The sequence below is a fragment of the Pleurodeles waltl genome, chromosome 3_1 (genome assembly GCF_031143425.1).
Source record: "Pleurodeles waltl isolate 20211129_DDA chromosome 3_1, aPleWal1.hap1.20221129, whole genome shotgun sequence".
In the NCBI taxonomy this organism is placed as follows: Eukaryota; Metazoa; Chordata; class Amphibia; order Caudata; family Salamandridae; genus Pleurodeles; species Pleurodeles waltl.
The window spans coordinates 1,656,278,775-1,656,292,389 of NC_090440.1; the positions used below are offsets into that span (position 1 = coordinate 1,656,278,775).

At 48.1% G+C, this 13,615-nt stretch overlaps 1 protein-coding gene across 1 annotated transcript in view; it reads right to left on the reverse strand.

The window, feature by feature from the left end:
- Positions 1 to 13,615, reverse strand: part of CHN1 (chimerin 1) — a 300,327-nt gene that overhangs the window by 39,156 nt on the left and 247,556 nt on the right. Inside the window, exon 10 of the mRNA XM_069225390.1 lies at positions 6,065 to 6,142. Coding sequence (XP_069081491.1) covers positions 6,065 to 6,142 — 78 coding nt within the window. The remainder of the gene's footprint in view (positions 1 to 6,064; positions 6,143 to 13,615) is intronic.

The following is a 13,615-nucleotide window of genomic DNA, read 5'->3' on the forward strand; positions in this document are numbered from 1 at the left end:
AAGCTGCTCAATAAACAATATACAGGGTCATAAGGGAATGTGTTTATCCATCACTCTCGCTAGGGTTTCTATAATGCCCGTCCAGAATGTGTTGAGGGCTTGGCAGGATCACATCATATGGAAGAATTCGGCTCCTACCTCTCCAAGGTGCGGGAACTTTGCATCCGTCATGTTGAAAAATCTATTAAGTCACCCTGGTTTTAGATGCTCTCTCTGAATTATGTAGAGGTTTATTAGTTTGAGTATGGCATTCCTAGAGATTTTAGGTACCCTTTCCATTAGTAATCTAGCTTTTATCGTCTATAAGAGTCTCTAAGTCCTCTTCCCACTTAGTTTAGTGATATGCCAGCGGGGTGTTGATATCCCCTTGTATTGCCTTTTTTAGGCAGGTGACCGCTGTATACGTCCAACTGCCCGTCGCTATATAAGCGCAACTTTTATGAAAACGGGGTTCTGACATTCCAAAACCCCAGTGTTTGCGCATGGCATTCGTTATTGCCCTGTGTAAATGGAAGTGCCTGGGGTGCAAGTAGAACTCAGCCTTGAATTCCTCAAAATGTAGAAGGATTCCTTCCCTGTAGAAGCACCCAATCGTGGTAATACCCCGCTCTTTCCATTACTCTAGGTCCCTCCAGTTCCCTCTGTGTGAGAGGACTTTTAATATGTCTATCAGCAGGTCAGGAGAGTACGGCATTCTTGTTCTCGTTTTTTGGAGGCATCTGTGCCAGCAATGCGCAATTACAGCAAATTCTGTAGATACCCTTCTGCTTGGCCCTTCAAAGTGGAGTAGCAACTTGAGTAAGGCGACTTTATCAGGAGTGCCCAGTCTCGCCTCTCCGATCGGTTGTTGCCGCTGAGCAATCCATTGCGTGAAATACTGCAGCTGAGCTACTATGTAGTAAGACTCAAAGTCTGGGACCGCCAAGCTCCTCCCTCCCCTGCCGATCTCTGTAATGTGGATAATGCCACACGTCGGCGGCCAGATCCCCATAAGAAAGCAGCAGTCATAGACTTAAGCTCCTGAAACAGTACTCATGGTATTTTGGTTGGTACAAGAGTAAAATAGTCGGGGCAAGGCAATCATTTTTAGTAATGCTACCCTGCCTATTACCAAGAAAGGGAGCATGCTCCAAAAATACATATTCTGATGTAGGGCCCCAATGGCTCACGTGATATTCACTTCCAGGAGATCAGCTGCAGTGCGATATATTCTAGCCCCTTTGCAGGTAACACAGGTATGCTCCCGTTGCAAGAACCCCATGTCTGGCGGGGGGTTCACTCCGGGGCAGGTAGGGAACAGGCTAAAAGTTTTCTAATTGAACCGTAATCTGGATATGGACCCAAACTGGTCAAATAGTGGCTTGGCGCTCATCAGATCCCTATGGGTGTCATGTAGGAATAAACGCAGGTCGTCTGTACAGAGTGCTGTGGTACACCCCTCACCGTCAGTTCCCAATAGTCTTGCCCTTTCCTGGCCCTGATCACCAAGGCTCTATCACTAGTACAAATAGTAGTGGTGATAGAGAGCAACCCTGTCTGGTGCCGCATTTGACCTTGTAGTCCTCTGAGATGTGTCTACCAGTTTTAACTCTAACCCTAGGGGCAGAGTAAAGTAGTTTAGTCTGATTCAGATGGAAGCCCGCAAGGACCTGATATAGATACCCCAATTCCAGGCTATTGAATGCTTTGTCGATAACTACCCCAAAAACTGCTGTTTGCGTGTCTGCCTCTGTGACAGACTCCATGATCATTAACAGTCGGCAGATGTTCAGTGCCATATTATGATCTGGCATAAATCCTGCCTGATCCTGGTGGATCAGTTTGAGCATATGCAGGAGCAGTCCGGCGGACAGTATTCTGCTGAGTATTTTATAATCTACATTCAGTACTGACAGTGGCTCATACGCACGCATGTCTTGGGGTGATCTCCCTGGTTTCAAAAGAGGGACTACAAGAACCTCTCTCATGTGGTATCTGGTAATATTCCGAAGGACTTAGCCTCCTTTTACAAGTCCACTAGTTTTGGCGCCAAGAGTTTGATGTATGTGGCATAGAATTCCACCAGGAAACTGTCTGTTCCTGGTGTTTTCCCAGTGCACAGTATTTGATTGATTCTCTTACTTCCTGCAACTTTATGTCACTCCCGAAGAGGTCTGCCTTTTCTGGGGTTATTGATGCAAGGGTCAATGGAGCATGGTAGTCTCCCCCTCGACAGCCATCATTCTGCTCTTATAGAGGGTCGAGTAATACTTGTAGAATTCCCAGTTAATGTCACCTTGCCTATGCACTATCATGCCTAGGTCAGTGTCCAACTCAACCATAGAGGCGCCTCATCTAGTGGAATTAGCCAACCACGACAGAAACCGTCCAGATTCATCATGCTCTGTATGGGCTTTGCTCATATAAGATCTACAATCAAAGCAGCGGAGTCGCTCAATGAGCTCCACCGCCTTCTCTTTCATTTCTAGGAGGGCCGTCTTGAGGTCAGGGGCCCGGTCTGTCTTGTTCAAGAAGCTGCAACTTGATTTCAGCAGTTGTAACATCATTTAGTAGGGTGCGTCTAATGCCCACCACCTCTGTGATGCGTTGCCCTCGCAGCACCACCTTCAATGTATCCCACTCCCTCCCCGTTGTGGTCACCATACTCTAATTTTCCTCAAAATTGAAATTAATACAGTGTTCGATCTGGTCCCTATATACCGGGTCTTCCAGTGCCTCTGGTTTCAATTTCCAGTTAGGGATTTGGGGAAGAGAGCCACCCCAGGACCAGATTATGGGTAAAAGAGTCCTAGAGAGGTAGTCTACATCGTGTATGTGGTTGTGTACATCCGGTGAACATAGAAAGGTATCCAATTGTACATGCAGGTCGTGTAGTGAGGAAAAGAAGGTATAGTACCTATCTCTAGGGTGGAGTGCCTGCCAAAAGTTGAGAGCGTTCCAGAGATAGGAGAGTCGCCCAACGGGGGATGAGAGCAGTTTACTTCAGGGGCTGCTTAACAGTTAAAGTCTCCCCCTATTACCACCTCACCCCACAATGTAGGGCATACAGTGGTTGTAGATCCGTCAGGAAACCCACTTGATCTGTTTGGAGCATAGACATTTATTAAAGTGATGTCTCTACCATTCAGGCAGCCCAGGCCTGCTACATAGCGATCATCAGGATCAATGAAATATATCTTGTGTGTTGAAATAGGAAGCCAGGGTGAATTGAGATCAAAATCCCTCTGGCAAATTCAGAGTAATACGTGTAATATACTTGTCCCCTCCACTGTCGGTGTAATGCAGCCCATTCTTTGGACACAATATGAGTTTCTTGCAGGAGTGCAATTTGCACTCTGCCTCCTAACAGGTAGGGAAAGACACTGTAGCGGGTGGACATTCCAAGATAATAGTTTGTATTTTGTGAATGCAACCATCGGGGTGTTGAGTATGTAATATTAAGTCGCCTCCTATGGGCGTGGAGAGAGAGAGGTCTACCCATACCACTTGTGAAGGATATGCAAGTCGTTCCCTGGTGCGTAAATACCCCTGTATAACCCAACATGTAACAAGTTAACTTCCCAACACCCGGATCCCAGGACAGGTAACAACACAGCCCCCTTCCAAACGATTAGTAAATTCAATGATTTAATGAGTAAGCCCATTGCTAAGCAAAAGGAGGAAGGTGCAGTCCTCAGCTCGTCCAGCTTCGTTGTCAGCTGGACCCCACCAATGCAACCCAAATCATTAAAGGAAATGAGCAGGAGCCAGTGTGACCCCTGGAATTCCAATCATCAATAGTGTAATGCCCAATCAAGTTTCTGTCATTCATATTAGATCGTCCTCTGATCGCAGGAGTTACTATGAGCAGTTCAGGATCAGCGTGTGTGCTTAGTCGAGAGCATATTGTTGTCTGACTTGGAGCTGCTTTTATTCGCTCTGGCTCATTCAGGCTCTGCTTAGGCTATGGGCTCATCCTGTCTGTTGCCACCCAGGCCTGCTGCACCCAGCTGGTCTCTGCCGCTGTTGCTGATCTTCTCCTTGCTCCCTTGTAACCCCTGTGCTGCCTTTACAGTTTCGGCTAGTGGGCATCCAGCCATCTATGTGCATTGGTCTGTGGCTGTTGTTTGAACCAAGTCCTCCTGAGGGGTGTGAAAAAATTGGGTCCCGGCTGGTGTCACTACTCTTAGGCATGCCAGGAAGAGCATAGCATACGATACTCCCATTTGGCGGAGTTGGCGTTTCGCAGCAAGGAAGGTGGCCCTCTGTTCTTGCACTTCCCTTGTAAAATCACCTTGAAAATATCCACTAGTACATTTCCTGTTTTATGGGCTTGCGCTAGTCTGGAGTCTCGGTCTTGATAATAAAACAATTTTGCCACTACTGGGGCCCCCCCCCCGAGTGGAGGGGGGGGGGGAAGGCTGAGCGGGAGGGCACTTTGAAGGTAAAAAGTGCCTCAGGCCAGAGCATCTCTGATCGACTTCTCTAGGTACGTAAGCATGTAATTTCTCTCTATTTTCTCAGGCAGCCCAATAATCTGTATGTTGCTCCATCTAACATTTTTCAGCATCTTCTGCTCATTGTTCAAGGATTTGGATTTTACTCTCCATGGTAGATAGTTTCACCTGAGCATACCGGAGTTCCGGGCAGTCTCAGATAATGTTTGCTCAATCACTGTGATGTGTTTTGGGAGATGGCAATGGTCATCTTTAAGTATTCCAAATTCAGCTCCTAATGTATCAATTTTGGTTCATAGGGCTTCCCTGGTTGTTGTTATCGCTTGAAGTATGTCCTGCACTGTGGGGCCTTTCATGTGGTTTGATCTCCCGGTCCCGGCTTTCAGCACCCGCAGATGAGCACCTGCTTTCTAATCGGGCAGGCATCTTCTCCGCTACTTGACCGCAGCCAATTATCGCCAAGTGCGGTCTTGGTCATTCTCCAGGCGTCTGCCCTATCACTGTCTTGGCTGTTGGCCTCCTCAAGTTCCACAAGCAACTTGCCGGCTCCTCCTCTTCATTTCAGGCCGTGAGGCGGTCTGTGGCTCACACATTCACCAACCACACCTTCCTGCTTGCGCTTCTTGCAGGCAGTTATGAGTAATTTCAGCCAGCATCTTGCTGGGGGGTCTCAGGGATGGCTGTATGGCACTCCTAAATCAGTATGCCCAGAATATTTTAGCAGATGTTGGCATGCCTCGGAAGAGCTACTGGTTACACTTCCAAGCTTCTAGTCATCTTGGCCACACACCCTGCCTCCAACAATTCATTATGATAGAAAACAATTTTTGACTATTTACTCCTGGGTGCTCAGTGGCCTTGACTATTTGATTTTTTTGGTCACGTGAAATAGAGCTATTTTCAGAATATAACCGCAATTCCAGATTTTAGTATTTTGCATAGCTAAACGCAATGGTAGCCAGCAGTACTGGTTACAATTCATCAAATATCAGTTGCATACTAAGTTGGCCTTGTATTTGCCACCATTGGAACTGATACTTTTGAGCCTTCAATCAAAAGGCTTTTGATGCCTGGACTCCAACAAATAGAAAGAAAGTGTATCCTATTTAAAAAAAAGCACAGCTGAAACTCACATTGCAATAACTCTAGACTAGCATAGTGAAGCATTAAACCCGGGTTGGAGATTTGGCGGATTGCTATTGGCACAATTAGGGTAGAGTGTCTCTTTACTTATCATAACTGTTCAGTGTGCAAATTATGAGTTGGTTGAGATCTTTGAATAGGTATGCATCTATTTTTAAATTAGTCACAACACATTCACTGAATGGAAACTCAAGATAAAGGGGTTCTTGATTACACTGTGCCTTAATCACCCATATTTCTTCAGTTTGTAGACCAAGATCTTAATCCAGTGGCGAAAAGCACCCAAACAGGTTACATGAATTGATCAGATCTTGTGCAGTTCTAACGTGACTCGTCATTTTTACGGATTACTCAGTCCTCATCATTGGAATGGTCCTAGTAGAGTTAATTTTAAAATGAAACTTAAATACCAGAATCAACAAGGTAAACTATGTTGTACATTCAAAACAATCACAAATGAAAAGCAAGTTTTGGAGAAAACATACCTCTATCAAAAGCCATTTTAACATCTTCAATAAGATCACTAAATCCCGAAACTCTGTAGAGACCTTCAGACTTGAGGCCTATTATAAAAATAATACATTTATCAGATTTCAAAACATAGTAGCATTTTCCTTTAATTTCATTGTTCCTTCAAGCACCCAGGACTGTTTATATTTTATAAATTCTTAAGAAACACAGGTCATTTTAAGGGGGCTACACTTTCTTCATACTGTTTTCAGTTATATGACTGTGCTCTGTGATAGTAATATAAAATGTAAGTACAAAGAACAAGTTACTTACCTTCGGTAACGCTTTTTCTGGTGGATGCACTAGCTACCTGTGGATTCCTCACCTAATGAATTCTCCCAATGCGCCAGCATTCAATGGAAATTTTCTTCCCAGCTCTGCACGTCGACGAGGACGGCACTATTGCCCGACTCCCACGAGACACCGCCTGACATCATCATAGCAATTAGAGGACCTCGCCGGCGTGCTGATGTCAGTTTTCACCATTTTTTACGTGCCTTTGAGGCGAACAGGTGATCATCTGACACCACATATTTTACATGACTACATCAATCAGATATAATACGCAATATTTAATAAAATAAAAACAGTAAAATATACAAATATAAATATCTATATATCACACATATATGTACATATATATACATATACATATACAATGAAATATACATTCACCCTAGGAAATCTTGGTATGACCAACCAGGTAATGGGGAGGCGGGCAGACCGTGAGGAATCCACAGGTAGCTAGTGTATCCACCAGAAAAGGCGTTACCGAAGGTAAGTAACTTGTTCTTCTGATGGATACAACTACATGTGGATTCCTCACCTAAAGAATAGAGTCCCAAAGCAGTACCGCACTCGTTGGCGGGTGCCTGAATGGTCACACCGAGAAATCCTGCAGCACGGACCGTGCAAAATGGCCATCCCTCCTAACCTTCGAGTCCAAGCAACAATGCTTTGCAAAAGTATGGAGGGAAGCCCAAGTTGCGGCCTTACAAATTTCATCCACAGGAACACCTCTAGCCAAGGACGAAGAGGCCGACTTAGCCCTGGTGGAATGGGCTCTAATTCCAGCAGGAGGAACCTTCTTTGCTAAGGAATAACATACTTTTTATTCAAAGAATGACCCACCTGGACAGTGTTCTTTTGTAGACAGCCTTGCCTTTCTTCTTCCCCACGTAGCCAATGAAGAGCTGATCGTCCACCCGGAACTCTCTCGTTCTCTCGATGTAGAAACTTAAAGCTCTCCTCTGGTCAAGCCGATGCAGTCTATCCTCCTCTTTTGATGGGTGGGGAGGAGGGTAGAAAGACAAGAGCGTTATAGATTGCCCCAAATGGAAGGGTGTAACAACCTTTGGTAGGAAAACCGCCCCGGTCCTCAGCACCACCTTGTCCGCATGAAAAGAAGTAAAAGGGGGTTTAGCGCTAAGCGCTTGAATTTCACTCACTTGCCTAGCCGACATGATGGCTATGAGGTTCAAACGGCGAACCCATCAGGAATGTAAGAACTAAATTCAAATCCCACTGAGGCATAATAAACGGAGTGGGAGGAAACCTATTGGTAAAACCCTTTAAGAACCTTATAACTTTAGGGGACTAAAATAAAAAGGGTTGATCGGGAAGGCACAGAAAGACCGACAGTGCCAACAGATAGCCTTTAACAGTTGCAACTGCACAACCCCTCTGCGCCGAGGACAACGCAAATAATAAAATGTCCGATAAATGGGCCCGTAAAGGAACAATTTGCTTCTCTCCACACCAAGCAATACATTTTGCCCATCTGCCAGCATAGATAGATTTGGTGGAGTGTCACCTGGCAGATAAAATAACGTCCACCATTTCTGGCGGGTGAGAAAAGGAACTCAGATTGCCCCGTTCAATCTCCAGGCATGAAGGTGCAGGTTCTGGAGGTGGGGGTGTAGAACCTGCCCCTGTGACTGTGAGAGGAGATCTGTCCTGCGAGGGAGACGAAGCAGAGGGCACAGTGAGAATTGGAGAAGGTCTGAGTACCACACCCTTCTTGGCCAATCCAGAGCTATTAAGATGACTTGGGCCCGGTCTTGGCGAATCTTCCTCAGAACTCGAGGAATCAAGGGTATGGGGGAAACGCATACAGCAACTGGCCGTACTAGGACATCTGAAACATGCCCCCAACGCTCCTTGCACCGGATACTGGAGGCTGCAGAATGACTGGCAGTGCGCGTTCCCCCGAGTGGCAAAGAGGTCTACCTGAGGAAATCCCCACATCCGGAAGATGTGAAGGACCAGGTCTGGATGGAGACGCCGCTCGTGATCGACCGAGAAGTGTCGGCTGAGACTGTCTGCACGTACGTTCGTTCATAACTCTGGCCAGATGGTTTGCTACTACGCAAATCTGATGATCCTGTGCCCAGGACCAGAGCCTCTCTGCAAAGAAGGTACGACCCCTACTCCTCCCTGCTTGTTGATGTACCACATCGAGGTAGTGTTGTCCGTCAGGACCTGAACCGACTGACCGCAAAGGGAAGGGAGGAAGGCCTTGAGAGCCAAACGTATCGCCCGCAATTCTAACAGATTGATATGAAACATCTGTTCCACAGGAGACCAATGACCTTTGACTTCCAGGTCCCCCAGATGAGCTCCCCACCCTAGAGTGGAGGCATCCGTTATAACCGTGACCACTGGTGGTGGTAGCGAAAACGACCTTTCTTGGGAAAGGTTGCCGTCTGCAGCCCACCATCGTAGTTCCGCTGCAGTGTCCCTGGAGATCTTTCTCGACGCCCCGCGATCCCCTCTGTGCTGAAACCACTGTCTGCGGAGGCACCACTGAAGAGCCCTCATGTGCCAGCAAGCATGAGTGACCAACATAATGCAAGAAGCAAAGAGACCGAGCAGACGAAGGACCTTGAGGACTGGAACAACCGCTCCACTTTGAAACATTGGAATCAACGCCTGAATGTCCTGAATCCGCTGAGGCGGAGGATAGGCCCGATTCAATGTTGTGTCCAGTACTGCCCCAATGAACAGGAGGCGTTGAGAGGGCTCCAGGTGAGATTTGGGCACGTTTACCGAAAACCCCAGATCGAACAACTAGGTTGTCATCTGCAGGTGATGCAGCATGAGCTCTGGAGACTTGGCTTTGATCAACCAATCGTCCAGGTAGGGGGATACAGATATTCCCTTCCTCCTGAGATTTGCTGCAACCACCGCCATCACCTTTGTGAAGACTCGAGGTGCTGAAGTAAGACCAAAAAGGAAGGACCGCATACTGGTTTTGTTGCGACCCTACCACAAACCGGAGATACTTCCTGTGCGACTTCAGAATAGGGATATGAAAGTAAGCATCCTGTAAGTCGACAGACACCATCCAATCTTCTTTGTTCAACGCCAGAAGCACCTGCGCTAGGGTCAGCATTTTGAATTTCTCCTGTTTGAGGAACCAATTCAAAACCCTCAGGTCCAGGACTGGCCTCAAACGACCATCCTTCTTGGGGATCAGGAAATATCTTGAATAACAACCCTGACCCCTTTCCTGCTCTGGAACCAACTCCACTGCACCTTTCGATAAAAGGACTAGAATTTCCTGCTGCAACAACAGGAGATGGTCTTCGGTGCAAAAGGATGGACGGGGAGGGATGGGAGGGAGAAACACCCGAAAAGGAAGGGCATAACCTTTCCCCACAATATTGAGGACCCAGGAGTCCGATGTGATCAACTCCCACATGCAGAGAAAATGAAACAGCCTTCCCCCTTAAGGAGAAGCATGGGATGCAATGGATGGAGGACTAAGGCTGCTTTACCTGTTGCACCCCACCGGAGGAAGAGGAAGAGGCAGGGTGCTGCTGGGTGGCTCCTCTCATTGTAACCCTACCCCATCCTCTATAGGACCTACAGGGAAGGCTAGACAGTTGTTGGCCTGCCGGTAGGAGTCTCCCCCGAAAGTAAGTTCCTCTTCCAAACCCCCTGAATATTCTAAAAGACCTGAACTGGGTGGTCATAGAAGCCTGCAGGCCTAGGGACTTGGCAGTAGCCCTGCTCTCCTTAAAGCGCTCTAAGGCAGAGTCAGCTTTGGGACCAAACAACTTGTCCCCATCAAATGGCAAGTCCAACAGGGTCATCTGTACATCTGTTGAAAATCCAGAAGACCTCAACCATGCATGTCTCCTGGTGACAACGGATGTGCCCATTGCTCTGGCCACCGAGTCTGACGTATCCAGCCCGACTGAATAACCTGAGTCGCTGCGGCTTGCGCATCAGACAGGAGACCCTGCATATCCTGAGGCAAATCAGGTAGCACAGCCTTGGCCGCGTCCATCAGGGCATGAATATACCTGCCCAAAACACAAGTGGCATTTGCAGACTTAAGGGTCATACTGCACGAAGAAAAACTTCTTGGCAGACTGCTCCATCCTTTTCGACTCCCTGTCCAATGGAGCCCCAGGGAAGGAACCAGGAGCCGAACGAGAGGAGCACGAGGCCTGAACCACCAGACTCTCCGGAGTCGGATGCCGAGAGAGGAATCTTGGGTCCCCAGGAGCCACTCTATATCTTCTCGCCACTGATCTGCTTACAGGAGTCGAAGATACAGGCTTCCTCCATACTTCCAGGATTGGTTCTGTAAGAGCCTCATTGAACGGAAGGAGTGGGTCCGCAGCAGCCAAAGCAGGATGCAAGACTTCCGTCAGAATGTTTGTCTTTACCTCAGCTGCCAGTAGCAGAAGGTCCAGAAAGTCTGCCGCCTTCCTTATCACCGTATGGAAGGAGGCAGCCTCCTCAGTAAACTCCCCAGGAGAGGCTAGATCCCACTCAGGGGAACTATTGAGACCACTCACAGAGTCCAAACCCTGAAAGTCCCCCAGGAGCTCAGCGATCTCTCCTTCCTCCAGGAGCTGCCTTCTATACTCTTGCTCCTCCAAAAGCCTCAGAGCCCTTCTTCTTGATCACAGCCTGGCCTCTATCCACGGCGTCGTCATAGAATTGGCCGACGTCGACGACCTCGGCTGATGCGGCCCAGGAGACGCACCCCGGTCTCCAGATTCATCCGACATCGGATCCATCGGCACCATGGATAACCAGGCTCTCTTCCCCGGCGTCGACTGGATTCGTGGCGAAGTCATCGGCGCCACCGGATCCACAGAAGCCACCGGCGTCGAAGGTCTCCTCGGCGACGCCAATGGCACCAGCGCCGGACCAGCACCTTCTGCTGGACAGAAGGGCAAGAACGGTGTCGACTTGTATGAAGCAGGAACACCCAATCCAAAAGCCAAGGGACCTGAGGGACCAGCAAGTGCACCGCCAGGGGCCATGGAGTTAAAGATATTAAACATAGCATTCAAGAATGCCACCGGATCCGCTCCTGGAGCCGGGAATGCTGGCTACTCCTGCGGCGTCGGCGCTGGATCAGGCACCTACGACTGCGCTGCAGGCAAAAAGCCAGGACTCTGGTGAGGCTCGACCACCTCAAATACCGACGGCGCTGGAGAAGCCTGAGGGCTCGCAGGCTGAGGAGTCACCGGACTGACATCCCACGTCGGACGACGCCGAATAGATGGTGACCTCGACCGGGATCGGTCTCACTCCGAACGGCGCCGGGAATCATGTTGATGCCAGGAATCATGTTGACGCCATCTCTTATGCGACCTCGAGGACTTATCAGAAGATGACCTCCGACGTCTATGCTTCTCTTTCTTTTTAGCCTTGGCCAAAAACAGCTTGGCCTCTCGCTCCTTGAGCGCCTTCGGGTTAATTTTTTGACACAAACCACACTCCTCCACATCGTGCTCGGAACTCAAACACCACAAGCAGTCATTATGTGGGTCCGACATACGACCCCCGCACTCTCTACAAGGCTTGAATCCTTATTTATGAGGTGGAGACATTTTAACAAAGTAACACCTTCGAGAAACAGTAGGTCCCCAAGAGCCAGGAGAAAAACCGTTATGCTTCGAAGGCACGGAAAAAAGGGAACTGACATCAGCACGCCGGCAAGGTCCTCTTATTTCCACGATAACGTCAGACGGAGTCGCGTGGGAGTCGGGCAATAGTGACGTCCTCGTTGACGTGCAGAGCTGGGAAGAAAATTTCTGTCGAATGCTGGCGCATTGTGAGAATTCATTAGGTGAGGAATCCACAGGTAGTTGTATCCATCAGAATAAAGAGCTATTTAAACAAGAAAAATAAAACAAATCACGTAAACAATGTTTTTGCATGCATCTGAATGCATACATACCAAATCAAGAACATGTTTTAATCATCAAAGACAAACTATCTACAGAATTATGGCTATTTTCTTTACATGCTCCCTCTCATAACTTTGTGGCCACATGGCCAGCCACGTGTAAGCAGAGGTAGCTGGCCATCCTTATTCTTCTTCTGGGAGTCTCCAGTATTTTCGCTGCTAGACCTCCCCACTTCAACGTTATGTGGGTCGCTGCCTGTATTGATTGCGGTATCTCCACCGTTGGGGGCCTCACCCAATACCGCGGCACCAAATGCGGTGGTGTGTGCAGCCACCAACTAAATTCCTTTGTCGGCATGTGATAGTAATCACTTTTACCCGCCACACGCTAGGCCGTTCTTGCCTCTCTCCTTGGGTGACAGCTACCCACTGCTGCTGTGCACGTTACTGTTGCTCTACTCCTTGAAGGGCCTATTCTTAGAATGTGGCCAATCGAGTCCCAGTACAGCAGGTTGCCAAGGGGGTTTTGGCTGCCCCTGTAGGGCCAAAATGGGTTTGTGGGGTCCTCTCAAACTGTGACTCTTGCCCTTGTCAGTCGCCGCCCAGGGTTGCATCCATGGGCGTTAATGCCATTAGATTATCACAGGAAAGGAATGGAGCTCACCTAGACTCGTCTACTCCATTCCCCAGGCTTACCATGCACCCACTTCAAATTTTAAATGTAGCTAATACTCCGCCACTGGCTGTATCTTGTTCACAGGTGGTTCTCATATGGCTTTGGATAGTGGGGTTGGGAACAGGATGAAGAGGGAAGGAGTGATGGCGGTAATGTTAAATCAGTACTGCTCACTTACTGAATATGCAGTCATCACAAACTCCTCTTTTTTTCCTGTATCAACAAGAAGACAAATCCCAACTATAAAAGTGGCTCTAGGAGCTTCTCCCACTGCTGTAGTCATCAAGGTCAGAGTCACCTCTGGCTGGCACATATGCCTTGTGGTTGCAATATGCTGGATTGCCACTTTCAACCACTTCTGCTCTGGTGACCCCATCAACATTTAAATTTACATTCAATGGCTAGTAAGACATGGCATTTGTTCCAGAAATCTCTTGCATGAAAATAGTCCTGCTAACTTCACAGATGCCGTATCTTCTTATCCCATTCAGGGACAGTACCTTACCCAAAAGGACCAGGGTAAATGTAGCAGGATCAGTGGACGGCATCAGGAGGACTGTATTCATAGGGATAAGCTGGACCACTGCAGCAGCCGCTCCCCACAGCACTATATATTCCTGTTTCCTCTTAGCTTCCTATCAGAAACTAGTAGCTGTGGCAATGAACAAGGTCAATGACACCATTCGAAAGTAT